Source organism: Symphalangus syndactylus, chromosome 13, assembly GCF_028878055.3.
Source record: "Symphalangus syndactylus isolate Jambi chromosome 13, NHGRI_mSymSyn1-v2.1_pri, whole genome shotgun sequence".
Taxonomy (NCBI): domain Eukaryota; kingdom Metazoa; phylum Chordata; class Mammalia; order Primates; family Hylobatidae; genus Symphalangus; species Symphalangus syndactylus.
In genome coordinates, this window is record NC_072435.2 from 28,519,009 (window position 1) to 28,543,231 (window position 24,223).

A 24,223-nucleotide genomic window follows, 5' to 3' on the forward strand; every position below is an offset into this window, starting at 1 on the left:
TGAGACCAGCCTGACCAACATGGTGAAAACCCAAAAACCCGTCTCCACTAAAAATACAAAAAAATTTAGCCAGCCATGGTGGCGCATGCCTGTAGTCCCAGCTACTCGGGAGGCTGAGGCAGGAGAATTGCTTGAACCCAGGAGGCAGAGATTGCAGTGAGCCAAGATCGTGCCACTGTACTCCATCCTGGGCGACAGAGCAAGACTCCATCTGAAAAAAAAGAAAAAGAAATGGCTGGAGTTGGGGTTGGGTAATAAAAATTTTGGTGGGTTCATTAGAGGATTGTCAATTGGGGTGGCTGGATCTTTAGGTTTGGAGATAGATTTTTTTTTTTTTTTTGAGACAGAGTCTCGCCGTGTCCCCCAGGCTGGAATGCAATGGCGTGATCTCTGCTCACTGCAAGCTCCGCCTCCCAGGTTCACGCCATTCTCCTGCCTCAGCCTCCCAAGTAGCTGGGACTACAGTCTCTCGCCACCACGCCTGGCTAATTTTTTTGTATTTTTAGTAGAGATGGGGGTTTCACAGTGTTCGCCAGGATGGTCTCGATCTGCTGACCTCGTGACCATCTCAAAGTGCTGGGATTATAGGCGTGAGCCACCGCGCCCGGCCTGGAGATGGATTTGAGGTGGACAGTGGTGTCGGGGCAGCAGGAATTAGGCTCAGGAGAACTTGAGGTTGTGTTTGATTGGGATTGGCCTTGGAGGGTTGGGTTTGGTATGAATGAAGCTGGAAATTGAAGGGGTGGGTTTCCCCTCCACACCTGTGGGTGTTTCTCGTTAGGTGGAATGAGAGACTTGGAAAAGAAAAAGAAAGACAAAGTATAGGGAAATAAGGGGGCCCAGGGGACCAGCGTTCAGCATATGGAGGATCCCGCCAGCCTCTGAGTTCCCTTAGTATTTATTGATCATTCTTGGGTGTTTCTCAGAGAGGAGGATGTGTCAGGGTCATAGGATAATAGTGGGGAGAAGGTCAGCAGATAAACACGTGAAGGTCTCTGCATCATAGACAAGGTAAAGAATCAAGAGCTGTGCTTTAGATATGCATACACATAAACATCTCAATGCCTTACAGAGCAGTATTGCTGCCCGCATGTCCCACCTCCAGCCCTAAGGCGGTTTTCCCCTATCTCAGTAGATGGAACATACAATCGGGTTTTATACCGAGACATTCCATTGCCCAGGGACCGGCAGGAGACAGATGCCTTCCTCTTGTCTCAACTGCAAAGAGGCATTCCTTCCTCTTATACTAATCCTCCTCAGCACAGACCCTTTACGGGTGTCGGGCTGGGTCCCATGAGGCCATATTTCAGACTATCACACAGGGAGAAACCTTGGACAATACCTGGCTTTCCTAGGCAGAGGTCCCTGCGGCCTTCTGCAGTTTTTGTGTCACTGGGTACTTGAGATTAGGGAGTGGTGATGACTCTTAACGAGCATGCTGCCTTCAAGCATCTGTTTAACAAAGCACATCTTGCACAGCCCTTAATCCATTTAACCCTGAGTTTGACACAGCACATGTTTCAGAGAGCATGGGGTTGGGGGTAAGGTTATAGATTAACAGCATCTCAAGGCAGAAGAATTTCTCTTAGTACAGAACAAAATGGAGTCTCCTGTGTCTACTTCTTTCTACACAGACACAGTAACAATCTGATCTCTCTTTCTTTTCTCCACAGGAAATGAAGTACACTGGGCAGGTGTTCCAGGCTGTGGTTGAAGCTGTGACTGCAACTGGGAATCCCTGGGTGGACCTGGGAATGGATGAGAACTTCTGTCCTCCTCCACCCTGGTCCTCACCTCTTCCACCCCTGCCCTGCCCAAGAGCACAGCAGACACCACACACCCAGCTCACACATCTTTATTGGCCTGGATGTGCGGTTGCCAAACTGGCTGCCCCTGTCCTGTATCAGCCAGCTGTGGCAATTTCACGCTTATTGCCCGGAGAGGCCAGCTGCCTGCTGGAAGGAGTCAGAAGTCGGTGGATGTCATTGATGCCTTGGAGGCCCCGGTCTGGCGGGAGAGAAATCCACACCTATGCCTGGAGTTCTCCTTCCCTGACCCTCTGAACCGGCGCTTAAAATGCTGTCCCGCCTGGAACAGGGAGGCCACATCCAACAGTGCATCCTCAATGTGCTGCCCCAGCCTGTGGGAATCCTGGAAGGAGAACAGGTCAGAGCCAGGGGAAGCTGGGAGATGGGATCCTGGAGGCTGAGAAACAAGAGGGCTGAGGGCCTGGACTCCTGGGTCTGAGGGAGGGGGCGCTGGGGGCCTGGATTCCTGAGTCTGAGGGAGGAGAGGGGCAGGGGCCTGGATTCCTGGGTCTGAGGGAGGAGGGGCTGGGGGCCTGGACTCCTGGGTCTGAGGGAGGAGGGGCTGGGGGCCTAGACTCCTGGTTCCTGAGGAAAGAGGGAGTTGGTGGGTATACACGTTTGTCTCACCGTTTTTGTGCTTGATTTTTTGCTGGAGATGTGGAAGGTGACCATGTCATCCCCCATGAAGATATAAGAAACACCATAACCGTGGTCATCAGCCTGAAGTCAGAAAGAGTGAAGGGAAGAAAATAGCTCAGGTCCTCTCCACCCCGACTATCGCAGGAGTACAGGCCCCCAGCCCCCTCTTTCCTCTAGGGGCCAGCGCGCCCCAGCTCTACTCACAGGCCCGAATCCACCGCCCGAGGAAACATAGTCTGGGTAATGGTGGACGTCAAACAGATGCATTTGCTGAACAGGGATCTGGCTGGTGGACAACTGCCACTGCTCCGAATGGACCTGAGGACAGGAGCCCATCACATGTGCAGGACAGAGAGCTGCAGGTCCGGCCCTTGGCTCCACTTCACTCCCTGCATCCCTGGCTTTTTCTCACCCGTAAATCCGGGCCTCCTTCTCCCTGACCACGCCCTTCTCCTGGCCTTGCCCTATCTGGCCACGCCCCTCAATCGTCTCACCACCCACGTCCCTCTCCTCTTCTCCCTCGGACCACGCCCCTACGACCACGCCCCTACGACCACGCCCCTACGACCACGCCCTTTCCTCCTACCCCCACCCCACTGACCCTCTCCCCTTTTGTCTGCTCCCGTTGTCCCGTTGCCTCTGTGCCTTCTGCCTTGCCGTCCCCACAACTGACTTCTCTGCATCCTTTCTCAACATCACCCTCTTTTTTTTTTTTTTTTGAGACAGAGTCTTGCTCTGTCGTCCAGGCTGGAGTGCAGTGGTGCGATCTCAGCTCACTGCAGCCTCTGCCTCCCGGGTTCAAGGGATTCTCTTGCCTCAGCCCTCCCAAGTAGCTGGGATTACAGGTGCCCGTCACCATGCCCAGCTAATTTTTGTATTTTTAGTAGAGACAGGGTTTCGCCAAGTTGGCCAGGCTGGTCTCGAACTCTTGACCTCAAGTGATCCGCCTGCCTCAGCTTCCCAAACTGCTGGGATTACAGGCGTGAGCCACCGCGCCTGGCCTTGATGGGTCCTTTTTCAACATCACCCTCCTTCCCTGAAACCTCTCCCTTCTTCCATGGTCTCCCACTTCCCCCTCTAACCCTTTCCCTGTGCCCCAACCTGGGTCAGGAAGGGCGACTGCAGGTGGAGGAATCGGGACACGATGTACAGCGCAAAGAGGTGGCGGTCGACTCCCTGCCCACTCATGGCTGCCTTCAGCAGAGCCTGGTGCTTGTCCACTGCTACGCGGAACAGGGCGAGGCACTGTGGGTCCTGGGGTCCCCAGGGAGGTCACAGGTCATGGAAAGACAGGAAGTCGACTTAGTGCTGGGCCTGCGGCACATCTGGCCTCAACTGAGCTTGACACGTCCCTGCAAGGTGGGAATATCAACCCCATTTTACAGAGAGGGAACTGAGGCTTAGAGAGGGGAAATCATCTGGCCAGGTTCACACAGCCAGGGAGAGCCAGGCGGGTTCCTAGGTGTGTCTGGCCCCAGAGCCCAAACTCCTTCCATGGAACCACAATACCTTGTAGGTGCGGGGCTAGGTGTAGGGCAAGGGAGCAGAGGTGCGGGGCAGGTGGGATCTGGGCAGAGAGGGTACAGGGAATGGTGCAAAGGAAGGTCACAAGTCACAGAGAGGTTAAATGGGCAGAGTTACGTTGTAAAAATGGAGTTTCGGCCAGGTGCATTGCTCACGCCTGTAATCACAGCACTTTGGGAGTCCGAGGCGGGGAGATCACCTGAGGTCAGGAGTTCGAGACCAGCCTGGCCAACATGGTGAAACCCTGTCTCTACTAAAAATACAAAAAAAAAAAAAAAAAAAAATTAGCTGGGCATGGTGGCGGGTGCCTATAATTCCAGCTACTCAGGAGGCTGAGGCATGAGAATCGCTTGAACCTGAGAGGCAGAGGTTGCAGTAAGCCAAGATTGTGCCACTGCACTCCAGCCTGGGCGACAGAGCAAGACTCCATCTCAAGAAAAAAGAAACGGGGTTCCTTCTGGGGCACTCCCCCAGTGCCCTGTGAGACCACCATGAAAGCAGGTATCACCCTATGCTGGGCTGTCTCCCCCCCCATCAGTGAGCTCTTTGAAGCCAGAGGCCAGGTCCGATTCATCCCTTGTCCCTTGTGCCCCTCGTGGAGGCTGGCTTCATTGGGTCCCATCAATGTTTGCAAGTGGATGAGTGAGTACACAGAAATGACTGAAGCCTCAAGCGAGGCCTGCACCCACCGTCTTCTCTTTGTCCTCCATGGCCCTCACAAAGTTGCAGGCCTCCCTCGTGCAAGACCGCACCGTCTCCGTCCGGCCTTCCAGGAATAAGCGAGTCATGGCCGACTCATAAGTCAGGCAGAATTGACCCCTGTCCTGGGGGACAGGGAGGAGAAGAGGAGTCTGTCAGCTGGGCTCAGGAAATCTTGCAGACTTGACCTATCTCTGTCCAGACCTCCAGCCTCCTCCAGCCAGCCCAAGAATGGTTGGGAGAGAGAATTCAAGATGGCCGACCCGCAATGGCAACGACCACAAGGAACTGTGGAGGGGCAGGTCCTGGGGGCTCGGGTGGACTGAGACCCTGAGGGGGCTGTGGTTGGGGAACCCAACTGACCCGGAAGTGGGCCAGTTGCAAGGCGATCTGGATGAAGCTGTCTGAAGAGAGGTGGCAGCGTCGGATGAAGCTCTTGCCAAATAGGGAGAATGGAAAGACGTGGCAGTCGACATTTTCAGACAAGATCTTGGCTCCCCTCAGGGCTAGGGAAATGGAGGAGTGGATCTGCCAGAGGAGGAGGGAAGAGGAGTAGTTGGGGTTACAGATGGGGGTAGGGTGAAAGCCAGGAATAAGGCTGGAAGCGAAGGTGGATGTGGAGTTAAGGTTGCGGCAGAATATGGAAATGGGGACAAGAAGAGAAGAGAATTGAAGGATGAGACTAAAGATGGGGATGGGGCTGGGCATGGTGATGCACATCTGTAATCCCAGCACTTTGGGAGGCCGAGGCGGGCGGATCACCCGAGGTCGGGAGTTCAAGACCAGCCTGACCAACATGATGAAACCCTGTCTCTACTAAAAATACAAAAAATTAGCCAGGCGTGGTGGCCAATGACTGTAATCCCAGCTACTCAGGAGGCTGAACCAGGAGTTTGCTTGAAGCCAGGAGGCAGAGGTTGCAGTGAGCCGAGATCACGCTACTCTACTCCAGCCTGGACAATGAGTGAAACTCCATCTCAAAAAAAAAAAAAAAAAAAGGCTGGGCAGGGTGGCTCACACCTGTAATCCCAGCACTTTGGGAGGCCGAGGTGGGCAAATCGTGAGGTCAGGAGATCAAGACCAACCTGGCTAACACGGTGAAACCCCGTCTCTACTAAAAATACAAAAAACTAGCTGGCTGTGGTGGCGGGCGCCTGTAGTCCCAGCTACTTGGGAGGCTGAGGCAGGAGGATCGCTTGAACCCGGGAGGCAGAGGTTGCAGTGAGCTGAGATTGCACCACTGCACTCCAGCCTGGGTACAGAGCAAGACTCCGTCTCAAAAAAAAAAAAAAGGCCAGGTGCAGTGGCTCATGCCTGTAATCCCAACACTTTGGGAGACCGAGGCAGTTGGATCACCTGAGGTCAGGAGTTTGAGACCAGCTTGGCCAACATGGCAAAACCTCATCTCTATTAAAAATACAAAAATTTCGCCGGGCATGTTGGTGGGCACCTGTAATGCCAGCTCCTCAGGAGGCTGAGGCAAGAGAAACGCTTGAACCCAGGAGACGGAGGTTGTGGTGAGCTGAGATGATGCCATTGCACTCCAGCCTGGGTGACAGAGCGGGACTCCATCTCGGAAAAAAAAAAAAAGATGGGGATAGGGATGGTAGTGTAGACTGGAACAAGATTGGGGTTGGGCCACAGTTGAAGCTGGGGTTGGGGATGGGGATGGAGGAGGGACTGAGAGTGGTTTGGGAATAGAACGGGGAAGGGGTTGGGTATGGGAAGTGAATTCGAGTTGGGCATGGGTTGTGGTTAGAGGTGGGGTTGTGGCTGAGTACGCAGTGGGGTTGGGGTGGGGTATGGGGTTGAGGTTGCATATGGGATGAGTTGGGCATGGGTTGTCATTGGAGGTGGGGTCGTGGCTGAGTACGGGTTGGGGTTGGGTATGGGGTTAGGGTTTGGTATGGGGTGGAGTTAGGGTGAACATGGGAGTGAATTCAGGTGGTGTTGGGATGGGATTGGGTATGGAGATGGATTTGGAAGGAAAATGGAGTAGGGGTTGGTGCTGGGGTTGGACAGTGGTGGTTTTTGAGTCTGAAACAGGTAGAGATGGGGTTGGGGTTGAGGATGGGATTGGCAGTGGGAGGAGAGTTGGAGTTGGGGCTGGGGATGAGGTTCATGTTGGGGTTTGAGGTTGTGGATGCACTTGGACTGATTTGGGGGTGGGGGAAGCATGGGTTTCGGGTTGGGGGTAGGAATGGGGTTAGTTTTCACGTTCAGATTGGGGGTAGGGATGAGTTTGAAGTCAAGGCTAGGAATCTTGGGACTTGGAGGAGAGGCCCAGAAACCCAGCCTCACCTGGTCTGGAAGGTCCCATTGCAGCCGCTGGGGCTGGGGTAGTGTGGGATCCGGGTGCCCCTTGCAGTGGCCGTCTGTTGAGTAGCCCAGCTGAAAGCATTCTGTAGCCAGAGTGAACTGTGGGCAAACAGAGGCTGTTAGAGTCCCTTCCTCCCTATGGACTGAGGCCGTCTAACCCGGGACCTCTTTTCATACAGCCCTTTTTCGGGTAGGGGGCAGTCGCTGAGAAACAGAAACCTCTGATATTCACAGACGCAGTCTCAGGTTCATGTTCATCAAGAACAGGACCAATACCAGTGCTCAACTGGCGTTTACTGTCCTTGTACTTCTTTTCTTTTCCTTTTTTGACAGGGTCTTGCTCTGTCATCCAGGCTGGTGTGCAGTGGTGAAATTATAACTCACTGCAGCCTCAAACTCCTGGGCTCAGGCCATCCTCCTGCCTTAGCCTCCAGAGTAGCTGGGACCACAGGCATGTGCCACCATGCCTGGCTAGTTTTTTTTTTTTTTTTGAATGTTTTTTTTTTTGTAGACAGGGTCTCATTATGTTGCCCAGGCTGGTCTCAAACTCCTGGGCTCAAGTGATCCTCCTGCCTTGACCTCCCAAAATGCTGGGATTACAGGCGTGAGCCACTGCACCCAGCCTGGAGTCATCTTCTTGTGCTGTAACTCCTCACTGTGTGACTCTGGGAAAATCACTTCCCTTCTTTGAGCCCCAGTTACCAACTCATCAAAGGAAGGTCTTTGCCGGGTGACCCTGGGCCAGCCTCTGCCTCTCCCTGAGCCTCAGTTTTTTTTTTTTTCTTTTTTTTTTTTTTTTTGAGATGTAGTCTTGCTCTGTCGCCAGGCTGGAGTGCAGTGGCACAATGTCAGCTCACTGCAACCTCCACCTCCCGGGTTCATGCGATTCTCATGCCTCAGCCTCCCGAGTAGCTAGGATTACAGGCATACACCACCATGCCTGGCTAATTTTTTTGTATTTTTAGTAGAGATGGGGTTTCACTATGTTGGCTAGGCTGGTCTCGAACTCCTGACTTCATGATCCGCCCGCCTCGGCCTCCCAAAATGCTGGGATTACAGGCATGAACCACCGTGCCCGGCCAAGCCTCAGTTTTTCTTCTGACACTAAGGTGCTGGAGAGGACGGTCTTTGGAGACGGGGCGGGGGTCCCCAGAACCAGGGAGGGCTGGCCGCCCTACCTCCCACATGTGTCCTGAGATGGGGCAGTCGGCCCAGGAGTGCTCCACGCTGAGGCCCAGCTTCCCATTAGAGAAGACGATTAGGGTGAAGGATTTGTCAAACCAGCTGTTGGGGAGAGTTCAGATGGGTTACCAAGAGTGAGGGGCAGGGGGACCTCAGAGTGCTTTCTGTGGGACTTGAGGGGGTTGTCTAGGTGGGCAGATGTGGGAATCCATTGGAGTGCTGGTATGGGGATCTCTAGGAACATTGGGGGTCCCCAGTAGTGGCCCTGGAGGTCTCCAAGACATGTCTGGGATTTAGAGTTTGGAGATTTGTTGTTTTGTTTTTTTTTTTTTGAGATGGAGTTTCACTCGTTGCCCAGGCTGGAGTGCAGTGGCGCGATCTTGGCTCACGGCAACCTCTGCCTCCCAAGTAGCTGAGGGTTCAAGTGATTCTCCCGTCTCAGCCTCCCAAGGAGCTGGGATCACAAGCATGCACCACCATGCCCAGCTAATTTTTGCATTTTTAGTGGCGATGGGGTTTCACCACATTGGCCAGGCTGGTCTCGAACTCCTGACCTCAGGTGATCTGCCCCTCTCAGCCTCCCAAAGTGCTGAGATTACAGGCGTGAGCCACCATGCCCAGTCTGGAGTTTGGAGATTTTTAGGGAACTTGCTGAGGAAGGTTCAAGGCTTTTGGGGGTGCTGGGAGGTCAGCAGGACCCCCCTGGGGCCTAGGAATTCAGTGATGCCTGCCAGGCCTGAGAATCTCTAGGTCTGGAAGTCTGGGTCTGGGGCCATGGATTTGGGGTGCCTGCATTAAGGCCTGAGGATTGAATGGTTCAAGTTCTGAGGCTGAGGTTGCCAAGTCTGGGGTCCCGGGTTTGGTGGTCCTCAGATCTGGGGTCTCTGGGTCTGTGATGCTGAGTTCTCTGGGTCTGAGGGTCCAGCTCAGGGGTTTGAGAGTCTCAGATTTGGGGGTCACTGGGTCTGGGTTATAGGTCTTGGGTCCCAGGTCGAGGGGTTCCCCAGGTCAGAGGTCTCCAGGTCCCAAAGCACTGGGTCTGGGGTCCTCAGCTCTATGCAGCCCCTGGTCCGCAGACTCTGCAGGTGTGGGCTCCAGGGTCTGGCTGTCTGCCATCGGGGGTCTTAGGTCTGATACTGGATTCTCGGGTGCCACATCTGGGGGCCCCATCCCAAGACTCACTCACCGGTCATGGCCCCGGCCAGCCAGCAGAGCATGGGCGTAGGCATCCAACGACGCTGCCGGGTCCTCCCTGGTGAGCCCTGCGGGCTCAGCATCCAGTGACACAAAGAAAGCGGCCCCTTCCACCGCCTCCAGGGCCTCCGCTGCCTGGGTCTTCAGGGATGTCCGCACCTGGGCCCACGTGCCCCTGGAGGGCCCAGGATGTGCCTGAGTCCATCCTGCCCAGCCGCCACCTGGCCCCACCCTGCCCTTCCACAGCCTCAGGACACTGGCAGCCTCTGACAGCCCTGACCCCTGACTCCCGACCCTTACCTGGGAGCAGCGGTCAGAGCGGCCAGATGTTCCTCGTGGGGGCAGGCTGGTGAGGGATCATCCAGGATTCTCTGAAACTGCTGCTCCAGGGCCCTCGGGGAAAGCAGGCTGTTTCGGGAGTGGGTCCCCACGCGGAAGAATCGGCCCCGGTGGAAGACAGCCACGTGTTGACTGTCATGGAGGTGGCGGATGTAGTCTAGAGGTGGCATTGGCAGAAGCATGGGGGCAGGAAAGCCAGACACATAAAAATAGCGACCATTTATTATATACTTCTTAGGTGTCGTCAGTTGTTCAAAGTACCCTAGTAATCATCAGCACCCTAGGACTTTTATTTACTTAGTTTTTGGAGACAAAGTCTCGCTCTGTCGCCAGGCTGGAGTGCAGTGGTGACATCTCAGCTCACTGCAGCCTCAATCTCCCGGGCTCAGGTGATCCTCCCACTTCAGGCTCCCGAGTAACTGGGGCCACAGGCGCATATCACCATGCCTGGCTAATGTTTAAATTTTGTATATAGACCGGATCTCACTACATTGCCCTAGGCTGGTCTCGAACTCCTGGCCTAAGCAATCGTCCACCTCGGCCCCACAGGGTGCTGGGATTACAGGCATGAGTCACTGCGCCCGACCCCTAGGTACAATTATTATTCCACTTTAGTGGAAGCTGAGGCTCAGAGAGTGTAATAACGTGCAGAAGATCACACAGCAAGGAAAAAAATGGTTCCCAGCTCAGGCATGCGGACTCCAGAAAACATGCTCTTAGCCACTATATTGTTCTGCCTCCATCAGTGGGGACAGGAGAGGGTCTCACCTTTTTGGACCCCTGGAATCCGCGTAGTATTGAAGATCTTCTCGTACTGGGCAGAGCATAAGGGGCGCATTCCCATCAGCAAAGTCTGCAGGAAACCGTGGGCTGTGAGCTGCCTTCCAGGACCCACGTGGCCCAAAGGCCACAGGACCACACCTCCATCCCCATCGCACTGGGGCCCTCTTACCGGGGGTATCTCCTGGCGGTTCAGGCGGTGGCGGTACAGGAGGAGGGCGTGGACGGCATTCCCAGCACGAGCTGCCTGCAGAGGCGTGGGTGTGACATACAGGAAGTCCTGGGGACCAGGAAAGGGGATGGCAAAACACCCGGGGTCAGGTTTGCCCCTGATGGAGGTCCTGACCCCAAAAGAGGGTGGAATGATGAATCGCAGACGGTGCGTCTAGATCCAGGTCACTGAGCATGACCGTCACATTCCACCCAGGTACCCCAACCCTAGACCTAGGGCCTATGAACCTCACCCCTCCCCTTCTCACCATCATGTAATAGTTGCTGTTCACCATCAGCGGATTTCGGGAGCGCAGGTACACAAATTCCTCCCACCAGTCACTGACCTGGGAGCGGGGTGGGGAGACACACAATGAGGGGCTGGGGCCTTGTTGGGGGAGGGACAGTAGGACAGGGAGGGCCCCAGATGTTCTTGTGTCAGGCAGGGAGGATAGAGCCAAAGAAGTCAGCCATCGTAGTCAGTAACTAGCAATCACCTAGAAATCCATCCATGGGGGATCAGTTAGCGAAACCCTGTTATACTCCGGCAGTGGAATATTACATGGCTGGTGGAAAGAACAAGGTACAGCTGGGCACGGTGGCTCCTGCCTGTAATCCCAGCACTTTGGGATGCTAAGCGGGTGGATCACCTGAGGTCAGGAGTTCAAGACCAGCCTGGCCAACATGATGAAACCCTGTCTCTACTAAAAATACAAACATTAGCCAGGCGTGGTGGCGCACACCTGTAATCCCGGCTACTCGGTAGCCTGAGGCAGAAGAATCGCTTGAATCCGGGAGGCGGAGGTTGCAATGAGCTGAGATCGCACCATTGCACTCCAGCCTGGGCAAGGAGTGAAACTCCGTCCCCCCAAAAAAAGAAAAACAGAACATAAATGTAAAATAAAACAATATGTGAAATAATATATATATGTGTAAATACGTGAAAATTGTGGCCTTGCCAATACCATGATAAAATTCAAACAATGAAAAACACAGAAGAAAGCACTGTGTCACAGTTTCGCTGCTCTTGGAGGGTTTTTTTGTTGTTGTACAGAAAAAAATGGTGTGTGTATCACTGGCAGTTGGCTTGGAGGTACAATAAAATATACAGGCCGGGCGCAGTGGCTCACGCCTGTTATTCCAGCATTTTGGGAGGCTGAGGTGGGAGGATAGCTTGAGCCTAGGAGTTTGAGACCAGCCTGTGCAACACAGCAAGACCCCATGTCTACGAAAAAGTTTAAAAATTTGCCGGGCTTAGGGGCACATGCCTGTAGTCCCAGCTACTGAGGAGGCTGAGATGGGAGGATGGCTTGAGCCTGGGAGGTCAAGGCTGCAGTGAGCTTTGATCACGCCACTGCACTACAGCCTGGGTGACAGAGTGAGACCCCTTCCAAGAAAGAAAAAGGAAAGAGAGAGAGAGAGAGAGAGAAGGAAGGGAGGGAGGGAGAAGAGAGAGAGAGAAAGAGAGGGAGGGAGGGGGAGAGAGAGAAAGAAAGAGAAAGAAAGAGGCCAGGCGCGGTGGCTCAAGCCTGTAAATCTCAACACTTTGGGAGTCCGAGGCAGGCGGATCACGAGGTCAGGAGAGCGAGACCATCCTGGCTAACACGGTGAAACCCCATCTCTACTAAAAATACAAAAATACAAAAAAAAAGGCCAGGCACAGTGGCTCATGCCTGTAATCCCAGCACTTTGGGAGGCCGAGGCGGGCGGATCACTAGGTCAGGAGATCAAGACCATGGTGAAACTCCGTCTCTACTAAAAATACAAAAAAAAAATTAGCCGGGCGTGGTGGCGGGTGCCTGTAGTCCCAGCTATTCGTGAGGCTGAGGCAGGAGAATGGCGTGAACTTGGGAGGTGGGAGCCTGGGAGACAAAGCAAGACTCTGTCTCAAAACAAACAAACAAAAAAAACAAACAAAACAAACAAAAATTAGCCAGGTATGGGAGGCTGAGGCAGGAGAATGGCGTGAACCTGGGAGGTGGAGCTTGCAGTGAGCTGAGATGGTGCCAGTGCACTACAGCCTGGGCAACAGAGTGAGACTCCATCTCAAAAAAAAAAAAAAAAAAAGGAAGGAAGGAGACAGGAAAAAAAAGGAAGGAAGGAAAGAAGGTAGGAAAGGAGGGAAGGGAAGAAAGAAATGTGTGTGTGTGTGTGTGTGTGTGTGTGTGTGTGTGTGTGTGTAAGCAGAATCTTGTCCAAAAGTGTGAAGAAAAAAATATTTAACCAGAAAAGCAAGGCCTGCATTCCCTTCTACTTCGCCAGATATTTCATCCCCTTCATTGGGTTTGACCAACTGAGCCTTCCATATCGCTGCCCCGTGGGGCTCTGCCGCAGACCCTCTTCCCTTCCCCTCACTCCCACCACAGCTTTTCTCATTCAAGCCCAGCGTCTCAATGACCTATAATGGTAGGTCTCACCATGGTAGCTTCCTCTGCAGCCTTCCGCCCCCCAGTCTTTCCCCCACACCAAAGCTGACCCTGCCACTTCCCTGCTCCAAACCCTCCCATGGCTCCCTAGTACCCCCAGGAAGGAGTCCAGGATCCTCAGTCCGGAGTTCAGGCCTCTCCCACCACTCCTCACCATTCAACTCCTTTGGTTTTGTCTTGTTTGTTTGTTTGTTTGTTTGAGACAGAGTGTCGCTCTGTGGCCCAGGCCGAAGTGCAGTGGCGTGATCTCAGTTCAGTGCCACCTCTGCCTCCTGGGTTCAAGCAGTCCTCCTGCCTCAGCCTCCCGAGCAGCTGGGATTATAGGCGCATGCACCACCACGCCCGGCTAATTTTTGTATTTTTAGTAGAGACGGGGTTTCACCATGTTTGCCAGGCTGGTCTTGAACTCTTGACCTCACATGATCCGCCTGCCTTGGCCTCCCAACCTGCTGGCATTACAGGTGTGAGACACTGCGCCAGGCCTAAGTCCTGGAATTCTGGTTCAAACTTTGGAAGATCAAGGGTGAAGCTCAGAATATTGGAGCATCTATACCCCAAACTTCAACATTAAATATATATAGAGAGCGTATATATGTTATGAGCATATATATATATAAATAAATATATAAGCTTATATATATATATATAAATGTTGAGGTTAGGGTATAGATGTATGTGAGCGGGGCTCAGTGTATTGACCCTTGGGGCCGGGGGCGTGTGGGTTGTGGGCGTGTCGTGGGGCGGGGCGTATAACTCGCAAGTTTAGCAGGGCGAGCTCACAACCTTAGCCTTTCAGGTGGGGCGTTGGTGGCAGTGGCGGGACTCACATAATTGGACGCCCACCAGGACTTGAGCCGCAGGTACCACTGCAGCAGCGACGCCTGCAGCCTCAGGAATTCCTGTGCCAGGACCGCGGTCCAGTCGAAGTCCTCGTCGGAGAGGACGGGCCGGACCGACTCCAGGTACTAAAGGGGAGAAGACGGCAGGTCACGCCCCCGGCCCGCCCAGGCCGCCCCATCCCCTCTGCGCGCTCCCGGGCCCACCTTGCGCACGGTGTCCTGCACAGAGGGTACGGGCTGGCGTGGCAGGGAGCGCTGGTAACTGAACAACATCGGGTGGCGGCCGGAGAAGATGCGGACCAGGGCCTGGGGAGGAGGAGTTACCGGGTCATTAACCCCTCACCGGGGCCAGGGAGTTGAGGGGGGCAGGGGTTGACAGTGGGACCGAAACCCAAAGAAAAGGACACAGAGACTCAAGAGCATCAGAGACCCCAAGAGAGAAGGGAACAGAGACCCAGAGAGAGGGGGACAGAGATGCAGAGAGAGAGGGGACAGAGACCCAGAGAGAGAGGGAGATGGAGACCCAGAGAGGGGGGGGAACAGAGACCCAGAGAGAGAGGGGACAGAGATGCAGAGAGAGAGGGGGACAGAGACCCAGAGAGAGAGGGGGGCAGAGACCCAGAGAGAGGGGGGCAGAGACCCAGAGAGAGAGGGGGACAGAGGCCCAGAGAGAGAGGGGGATGGAGACCCAGAGAGAGGGGGACAGAGGCCCAGAGAGAGAGGGGGATGGAGACCCAGAGAGAGGGGGGGAACAGAGACCCAGAGAGAGGGGGGCAGAGACCCAGAGAGAGAGGGGGACGGAGACCCAGAGAGAGGGGAATAGATAAGTGGGTCCCAGGAGAGCCTGAGCAGGGCCATGCCCCTCCCATACCAGCCAGGTCTTGGTGGGGGAGGACATGGCTCCGTGGGGCTCAAGAAGCCAGCCGTGGTAGGACAGAAGCAGCCTCAGGGCCACGTGCAGTGTGAAGATCAGGGCTCCCCACAAACACGAGGCAAACAGCGCGGCTGCCAGGACCCCCCGGAGCCCGTGGTGTTGTCCACCCCTGCGGGGAGAGAAACAGAGGCTGGGCCTGGGTCTCCTGGCCTCAGAACCTCCCTCCAGCCCCCTCCAGCCGCTGCACTGATCTTTTGGCTGTCAGACAGAGAAACTCATTTTTGTCATTTTAGTAAGGGTGAGTTCTGTCACCCCCTCCAGCCCCCTCCCACTGTGGCAGCACCAAGCTTCCAAAGTCACTTTCCATGGAAGTTGGTACGTGTTTAATAAACGACAGCCATTATTTCTATTGAGGGGACACTTTTTCCTCCCAGCTATCACTATTCTAAGGCAATAGTTCTGAAACTGTGGTTCCTGGGAGCACTGCCTGGGAGCTTGTTCGAAATGCATATTCCTGGGCCCCTTTGAGACCTAACAAGCCAGAATCTCTCGGGGTGGGGTCCAGCAATCAGCGTTTTCTTGTTTTGTTTTGTTTTGTTTTTGGGATGGAGTCTTGCTCTGTCACCCAGGCTGGAGTGCTGTGGCACTATCTTGCCTCACTGTAAGCTCCGCCTCCCAGGTTCACACCATTCTCCTGCCTCCAGAGTAGCTGGGAATACAGGTGCCCGCCACCACGCCTGGCTATTTTTTGTATTTTTAGTAGAGATGAGGTTTCACCGTGTTAGCCATGATGGTCTTGATCTCCTGACCTCGTGATCCGCCTGCCTCGGCATCCTAAAGTGCTGGGATTACAGGCGTGAGTCACCGCACCCGGCATGTTTTGTTTTTGAGATGGAGTTTCACTCTGTTGCCCAGGCTGGAGTGCAGTGGCACGATCTCGGCTCACTGGAACCTCCATCTCCCGGGTTCAAGCAATTCTCCTACTTCAGCCTCCCGAGTAGCTGGGACTACAGGCGCCCACCACCACGTCCAGCTAATTTTTGCATTTTTAGTAGAGACAGGGTTCGCCACATTGGCCAGGTGGGTCTCGAACTCCTGACCTTAGGTGATCTGCCCACCTGGGCCTCCAAAAGTGCTGAGATTACAGGTGTGAGCCACAGCGACCGGCCGTAGTCAGCGTTTTAACAACCTATCCAGGTGATTCCAATACAAGCTTAAATTTAGGAAAAGCTGGTCTAAAGCTACATTAAATCAACACGTTTGTTTGCAAAGTTTGCAAATGTCACCTGGAGGACTTGGGTCAAATCACTTTCCCTCTGTAGACTGGGTAAATCTAGCGTTCCAGGAGTTTTTTTTTTTTTTTTTTTTTTTTTTTGTAGAGACAGGGGTCTCTATGTTGCCCAGGCTGGTCTCAAACTCCTGAGCTCAAGCCTCCTGCCTCAGCCCTCCGAAGTGCTGGGATTACAAGTGTGAGCCATTGTGCCCGGCCTCCCTCTTGGAATTGTCTACATCTGATCCTGGGTCTGTTCTTTGGGGCCCTCTGCACAAAATGTGGACCTTCTTCCCCAGGAGGACTCATCCAAGAACTAGACCTGACATCTCACCTGCACCCGGTTTTCAAACCCTTCCTGAAGATCACAATAACACAATAAAAATAATGCAACCACTCCCATGAGGAACTCCTGGCACTCTACTGACTATATGACAGGCGTGATTTTTTTTTTCTTTTAATTGAGACGGAGTCTCTCTCTGTCGCCCAGGCTGGAGTGCAGTGGCACGATCTCGTCTCACCACAACCTCTGCCTCCTGGGTTCAAGCAATTCTCCTGCCTCAGCCTCCCGAGTAGCTGGGATTACAAGCACCCGCCACCACACTCGGCTAATTTTTGTATTTTTAGTAGAGACAGGGTTTCACCATGTTGGCCAGACTGGTCTCAAACTCCTGACCTCAGGTGATCCACCCGCCTCAGCCTCCCAAAGTGCTGGGATTACAAATTGAGTCACCGCGCCCAGACGACAGGCAGGATTTTGATTAATTCTTCCAAGCACGCTAAGAAGCAATTATTCATACCCTCATTTTACAGATGAAGGCCTTGACAATCAAGAACGATGAGATCTCTTGCCCAAGACTACATGACTAGAGACGGGCAAAGCTCATACTTTTTTTTTTTTTTTTTTTGAGACAGAGTCTCGCTCTGTCACCCAGGCTGAAGTGCAGTGGCGCAATTTCGACTCACTGCAACCTCTGCCTCCCAGGTTCAAGTGATTATCCTGCCTCAGCCTCCTGAGTAGCTGGGACTACAGGCGCGCACCACCACAGCTGGCTAATTTTTGTATTTTTAGTAGAGACAGGGTTTCACCATGTTGTCCAGGCTGGTCTCGAACTCCTGACCTCAGGTGATCTGCCCACCTCGGCCTCCCAAAGTGCTGAGATTACAGGTGTGAACCACCATGCGTGGCTATTTTTTTTTTTTTTTTCTTGAGACTGAGTGTCACTCCATTGCCCAGGCTGCAATGCAATGGCATGATCTCAGCTCACTGCAGCCTCAACCTCCCGGGCTCAGGTGATCTCCACCTCAGCCTCCTGGGTAGCTGGGACCACAGGTAAGTGACATCACACTTGGCTAATTTTTTGTTGTTTTTAGTAGAGACGGGGTTTCACCATGTTGCTTAGGTTGGTCTCAAACTCCTGGGCTCAAGTGATCCTCCTGCCTTGGCCTCCGAAAGTGCTGGGATTACAGGCATGAGCCACTGTGCCCAGCAAAGCTCACACCTTTTTTTTTTTTTGAGATGGAGTTTCGCTCTTGTCACCCAAGCTGGAGTGCAATGGCCCAATCTCGGCTCACTGCAACCTCCACCTCCCGGGTTCAAGCGATTCTCCTGCCTCAGCCTCCCTAGTAGCTGGGGTTACAGGCGCCTGCCCCCACACCCAGTTAATTTTTTGTATTTTTAGTAAAGACAGGGTTTCACCCTGTTGGCCAGGCTGGTCTTGAACTCCTGACCTCAGTTGATCCACGTGCCTCAGCCTCCCAAAGTGCTGGGATTACAGGCATGAGCCACCATGCCCGGCCTAATTTTTGTATTTTTAGTAGAGACAAGGTTTCACCATGCTGGCCAGGCTGGTCTCGAACTCCTGACCTCAAGTGATACACCCACCTCGGCCTCCCAATGCCCAATGTGCTGGGATTACAGGGGTGAGCCACTGCGCCCGGCCTCACCTCCTTTTTCTTCATGCTATACCTTTATTAATCTGACCCAACGTAAGTCTCAGAGCTTACTTTTCTTTAGCAGGTACACCACAATGTACTTACTGGGTGGAGGAACTTACTGGGTGAAGGGAGAGTGATTGGGGATTACTGGGCTGGAGTGGGGGGACCTCACCAGTCGGGCAGCAACTCTTTGATCTTCTCCATCAGTCCTAAGGAAGGATCCAGCTGGAGGAACCAGGCAAGCTGGATGGCACTGAAGAGGAAAAGCCAACTGAGGGGACTGGCAGGAAACACCCCGGTGAGAAAGTCATTCTGTGGGGAGGAAAGGGCATCCGTTCAATCATCTGCCCTCTCCTCTGAGCCCCTGTTCTGTGCCATCCCCAGACATTATTGAGCACCCAGTGTGGAGCCCTGAGATGGAGGCTCAAGATCTAGTAGGGAACAGAGAGATCCAGGTCCTGCTCTCAGGGAGATCAGTCCGGAATGAAGTAAGTATTAATTACTTTAGGGCAAGAAATAGGAGGAGCCCTATGCTGGCAAGTTACAGTTCGAGGGCATCAGGGAGGGCTCCCTGGAGGAGGATATTCTGAGGTAGGACCTCGAAGGGGAGGCTGTCAAAGGCAGAACAGGCCAGGTGTGGTGGCTCACTCCTGTAAACTCAGCACTTTGGGAGGTCAAGGAGGAGAATCCCTTGAGCCCAGGAGTTCAAGACCAGCGGTGGCTCACGCCTGTAATCCCAACACTTTGGGAGGCTGAGGCAGGCGGATCACTTAAGGCCAGGAGTTCGAGACTGGCCTGGCCAACATGGTGAAATCCGTCTCTAGTAAAAATACAAAAATTAGCCGGGCATGGTGGCGGGCACCTGTAATCCCAGCTATTTGGGAGACTGAGGCACGAGAATCGCTTGAGCCCGGGAGACAGAGGTTGCAGTGATCCAAGATCACGGTACTGCACTCCAGCCTGGGTGACAGAGCAAGACAAGGTCTCAAAAAAAAAAAAAAAAAAAAAAAAAAAAATTAGGCGTAGTGGCACACACCTTAGTCCCAGCTACTTGAAAGGCTGAAGCAGGAGGATCGCTTGAGCCCAGGAGTTCAGGGATGAAGTGAGCTGTGATGGTGACACTGCACTCCAGCCTGGGTAACAAAGTAAGTAAGACCCTGTCTCAAAAAAAAAAAAAAAAAAAAAAAGCAAAATGATCCCTACTCAGAGCAGGGTCTGGAGCTCAGTAAGGCCTTCTAGAAGTACCAGGTCATGGAATGAATGAGGAATGAACAGCACTGGGTTACTAACTAAACTCCTTTGGAAGCCCGAGAGAGATAACTAACATTTAATGAGCACTTACTACATTCCAGGTGCCATTTACAAGGATTAACAATTTAAATCCTCCCCAAACCGTGTGAAGTAAGTACTAAGATGATCTCATTTTACAAATGAAAACACTGGGGTTTGGCTGGGCACAGTAGCTCATGCCTGTAATCCCAGCACTTTGGGAGGCCTAGGCGAGTGGATCACCTGAGGTCAGGCATTCGAGACCAGCCTGGCCAATATGGCAAAACCCCATCTCTACTAAAAATACAAAAATTAGCCAGGCATGGTGGTGGGAACCTATAATCCCAGCTACTCAGGAGGCTAAGGCAGAAAAATCGCTTGAACCTGGGAGGTGGAGGTTGTAGTGAGCCAAGATCCTGCCATTGCACTCCAGCCTGGGCAACAGAGTGAGACTCTGTCTCAAAAAAAAAAAAAAAAAAAAAAAAAAAAGGCCAGGGGCAATGGCTTATGCCTGAATCCCAGTGCTTTGGGAGGCCGAGGCGGGCAGATCATGAGGTCAAGAGATCGAGACCATCCTGGCCAACATGGTGAAACCCCGTCTCTACTAAAAATACAAAATTAGCTTAGCATAGTGGCGCACACCTGTAGTCCTAGCTACTTGGAGGCTGAGGCAGGAGAATCGCTTGAACCCAGGAGGCAGAGGTTGCAGTAAGTCGAGATCACGCCACTGCACTCCAGCCTGGCAACAGACTGACTCCATGTCAAAAAAAAAAAAAAAAAAAAGGCCAGGTGCGGTGGCTCATGCCTGTAATCCCAGCACTCTGAGAGGCCAAGGCGGGTGGATCACCTGAGATCAGGAGTTCAAGACCAGCCTGGCCAACATGGTGATACCCTGTCTATACTAAAAATACAAAAAATTAGCCGGGCATGGTGGCAGGCACCCATAATCTCAGCTACCTGGGAGGCTGAAGAAGGAGAATAGCTTGAACCCTTGAACCCAGGAGGCGGAAATTGCAGTGAGCCAAGATCATGCTATTGCAATCCAGCCTGGACAAAAGAACAAAACTCCATCTCAAAAAAGAAAAAAAAAAAATTGTGCATTTTTCTCCATGCAATGTTATTGTACATATGTGTGTGCATGTATATATTTATAGGTCTGTAACTATGTATGTATCTATGTATGTATGTATTTAAACACACGAAAAGGATGGCCACATCCACCTCCTGGATTCAAGTGATTCTTCTGCCTTAGCCTCCCAGGTAGCTGTGATTATAGGTGCCTGCCACCACACCCGGCTAATTTTTGTATTTTTAGTAGAGATGGGGTTTCACTATATTGGCCAGGCTGGTCTTGAACTCCTGACTTCGTGATCTGTCTGCCTTGGCCTCCCAAAGTGCTGGGATTACAGGCATGAGCCACCACACCTGGCCTGCCACCCCCTTATTTAACTGCAACACCCCCGCATCACTCTTCTCCACCCGATTTATCATTCACCATAGCATGTGTCACCATCAATATCAGATGACACTATAGAATGTCACCATATTCTATATTTTGCTCATCTGTTTTATTGCCTTCTGTTTTGCTCATCTGTTTTATTGCCTTCTCCCCCAACTCGAATGAGAACTCCATAAAAGCAGGATTCTGTCTTTATTTTTTATTTATTTATTTTTTTGAGACAGAGTCTCGCTCTGTTGCCCAGGCTGGAGTGCAGCGATGCCATCTTGGCTCACTGCAAGCTCCGCCTCCCAGATTCACACTATTCTCCTGCCTCAGCCTCCTGAGTAATTGGGATTACAGACACCCACTACCACACCAGGCTAATTTTTTTTTTGTATTTTTAGTAGAAACGGGGTTTCACCATGTTAGCCAGGAGAGTCTCGATCTCCTGACCTCGTGATCTGTCCGCCTCAGCCTCCCAAAGTGTTGGGATTACAGGCGTGAGCCACTGCGCCTGACCTGTCTTTACTTTTTTAATAGAGATGGGGTCTCCCTGTGCTGCCCAGGCTGGGGTCCAACTCCTGGGCTCAAGTGATTCTCCTGCCTCAGCCTCCCAAAGTGCTGGGATTAAAGCCGTGAGCCCGCGGTGCCCAAGCGTGATTCTGTCTGTTGATCTCTGCTGTGTTCTCCATGCTAAAGAGGGCCAGGCCCTTACCGGATGCCCTCTAAATATATGATGAATGAATGAAGAACAATATCAGAAGCTAACACTCAGACCTCGCCATGGGCCAGGACATAGAAGAATTAATTTAGTCTTCAAGGCTATCCTGTGAGGGAGGTGCTGTCAACACCGATGTTTTCCACGAGGGGAAACTGCGACTCCAAGAGAGGTGCTTGCCCAAGATGACACAGCTACTAAGCGGTGGAGTCAGGATTCAAACTCAGTCATGACCCCACAGGTGTTCCAGACCCCAGTTCACACACAGAGGACAAGCAGGGAGGCCCTGTATGGAGACAGTGCAAGAGTTCTAGAACCAGGAACCCGGGGACAGACATGGGTGCTGGTTACATATTGGGCATGAGCATTCTAGAACAGGGACAAAGGGCAGGAGTTTGGGCTGGGTGTGGTGGCTCATGCCTGTAATCCCAGCACTTTGGGAGGCAGATCACCTGAGGTCAGGAGTTGGAGATTAGCCTGGCCAACATGGTGAAACCCCGTCTCTACTAAAAATACGAAAATTAGCTGGGCGTAGTGTCACCTGCCTGTAATCCCAGCTACTCGGGAGGCTGAAGCAGAATTGCTTGAACCTGGGAGGTGGTTGCAGTGAGCCAAGATCACCCCACTGCATTCCAGCCTGGGCAACAGAGTGAGACTCTGTCTCATAAATAAATAAATAAATAAATAAATAAATAAATAAATAAGCCAGGCATGGTGGCGTGCGCCAATAATCCCGGCTACTTGGGAGGCTGAGGCAGGGAACTGCTTGAACCTGGGAGGCGGATGTTGCAGTGAGCTGAGATCCTGCCACTGCACTCCAGCCTGGGCAACAGAGCGAGACTCTGTCTCAAAAACAACAACAACAAAAGAAGCTGGAGATGAAAAGGAGAAATGATAATTTCACCATAAGGGAAGGATATGAAGTTCTAGAAACTGGAAGTGGGTAGTTTTGGGGGACCCCTGTTCCCCTCTTGGGTGAAAGAAGTGAGCAGAGGTTCTCAGCAGGTGGGGCTGTGGATCCCAGAAGTGAGCCACGGAGAAATTACTAAAGGGGTCCTGGGAGCAGACATCGAAATTCCCGGAAAAAGGGGTGATAGGCTCCCAGAAATGAACCAGCTGAAATATTGGAAGTGAGCCTCAGACATCCCGGAAGCAGAAACCTGGATCCCCGGAAGGAAACCAACCAGCAGCGCTCCTCACCCAGAAACGGGAGAGATGCCTCTTCCAGGAGCGAAGGCCAGAGAGGTAGATCTCCTGCAGCACAGGGGCACTGAGTTCCACTTCAGCCCCGTCCGAGGTCAGCGAGGGTCGGAAGCCCACGGCCTGGTGCGCTTCAGCCATGTCACGCTGGAGCCCTGAGAGTCGGGCAGAGTCATTCTTCAGGCCCCCAGCCCCTCCTCCCTCAGACTCAGGAGTCCAGGCCCCAGCCCCTCCTCCGTCAGACCCAGAAGCCCAGGCCCTAGCCCCTCCTCCCTCAGACCCAGAAGCCCAGGCCCCAGCCCCTCCTCCCTCAGACCCGGGATCCCACTCCTTCAGCTGCCTCTTTGCGCCGACCCAGGGCTATATAACCTAGCTCATCCTTCTCTAAGCACCTGAAGGGTCTTGAGGGTCCTGGTTTGTAGACCCGGAGGTTTTGAGGGAAGGACGTCAATTCGGGGCCTCTGGGAACGCATAGAGAGGCCAGAGCGATAGCTCGCGTTAACCCCTTTACCTGCTCTCCCAAGAACATGGTGCGGGGGCAGTGCCCTCCCCCCAATACAGGACTCTCAAGATTCGGGGGTGGGTGGAGGAGGGAAACTGGTCCAGGCTGAGTTGCGGGGTCTTGAGAAAAACATTAGTTTTAGACCCATATGAAACAAACACCTGTTAGACATTGACTCTGTCTACCCCATTTCCGCTTCTCATGCCAAGGCGAGGGGGGTGGTGTCTATAAATTCATCCTCTCTGAGGTGGCCCAGCGTCCCCTCCCCCCGCCCGGGCTGGAGGGAATGGGGAAGGAAGCACCCACTGCGCATGCCTCGCAGCCTGGGATGCTGAGGCTGTGAGCGGAGGCGAGCGTCGAGGACAAGTGATGGAGAGGCTTGCACGCCCAACCCTAGACACAGGACTCCAGCCTCCGCAGGAGCCCGAACCCCTGGGGTCCAGTACTTACCACGTTGAATCAGGGGTCCGCTGATCGGATTCTGGGGTCCAAACCCGAGTCCACCCCCGCCCCCCGATTTTGAGCGCCGACCCCAAATCTCCCACTTGCATATGTCCAATCCCAGTGCAAGGAGTCCACCACCGGGTCGACGGGCCTTTGGAGTCCTGCCCACCCCCAGATCACCGTCACCCAGAAACCCCGATTCCTGTCTCTCGTGTCCCTAGCCGGGTATTCAGGTCCTGGGTTTTATCCCCGCCTCCTTCCAATCCCCGCGTTCTGTCCCCGCCCCCTTCGAGCCACGGCGTCCAATCCCCTCCATCCGTTCGATCCCCAGTCCTCCGTCTCCTTTTACCCCGCCAGATTCTCCATTTGGCCGCTCGCATTCTGCGCAGCTGTTCGGAACCAGGGTTCCTGGGCTCCTCACTCAGCGCATTGTCTCTTAGTCTCCTGTCTCTTCAAGGAACAAGGCTCAGCTGGGAGGTCTCAGCCCACCCCTAGGTGCATTGTAACGTCAGGCGCGTAGGGTGCCGCAGCAAATCTCAGCCCTTTCACGCCAGGGAGGGAGGAGGGATGTTTGGGGGTCAGGACGGCCCGCCAAAACCACCCATGGA

The 24,223-nt window shown here is 53.4% G+C and overlaps 1 protein-coding gene across 17 annotated transcripts; it reads right to left on the reverse strand.

Annotated features, from left to right (window-relative positions):
• Positions 1 to 820: 820 nt before the first annotated feature.
• CPT1C (carnitine palmitoyltransferase 1C) lies at positions 821 to 24,171 on the reverse strand. 17 transcript variants are annotated; one of them, XM_063615707.1, is made up of 21 exons: positions 23,622 to 23,640; positions 23,062 to 23,130; positions 22,670 to 22,824; positions 18,214 to 18,353; positions 14,831 to 15,002; positions 14,164 to 14,265; positions 13,948 to 14,085; positions 10,964 to 11,041; positions 10,657 to 10,764; positions 10,473 to 10,557; positions 9,666 to 9,861; positions 9,358 to 9,540; positions 8,168 to 8,273; positions 6,972 to 7,088; positions 5,034 to 5,198; positions 4,661 to 4,795; positions 3,549 to 3,701; positions 2,652 to 2,765; positions 2,436 to 2,528; positions 2,030 to 2,151; positions 821 to 1,748 (listed from the first exon to the last, which is right to left on the reverse strand). In XM_063615707.1, exons 3-21 carry the CDS (start codon positions 22,808 to 22,810, stop codon positions 1,586 to 1,588), a joined length of 2,511 nt encoding a protein of 836 aa, XP_063471777.1. In that variant the 5' UTR covers positions 22,811 to 22,824; positions 23,062 to 23,130; positions 23,622 to 23,640; the 3' UTR covers positions 821 to 1,585. The 17 variants fall into 17 exon arrangements, with proteins under 17 accessions (XP_063471777.1, XP_055093237.1, XP_055093241.1 ...); XM_055237262.2 differs by lacking the exon at positions 23,062 to 23,130 and having other exon boundaries at positions 23,622 to 23,851; XM_055237266.2 differs by lacking the exons at positions 23,062 to 23,130; positions 23,622 to 23,640 and adding an exon at positions 23,333 to 23,572.
• Between the last annotated feature and the right edge of the window lie 52 nt (positions 24,172 to 24,223).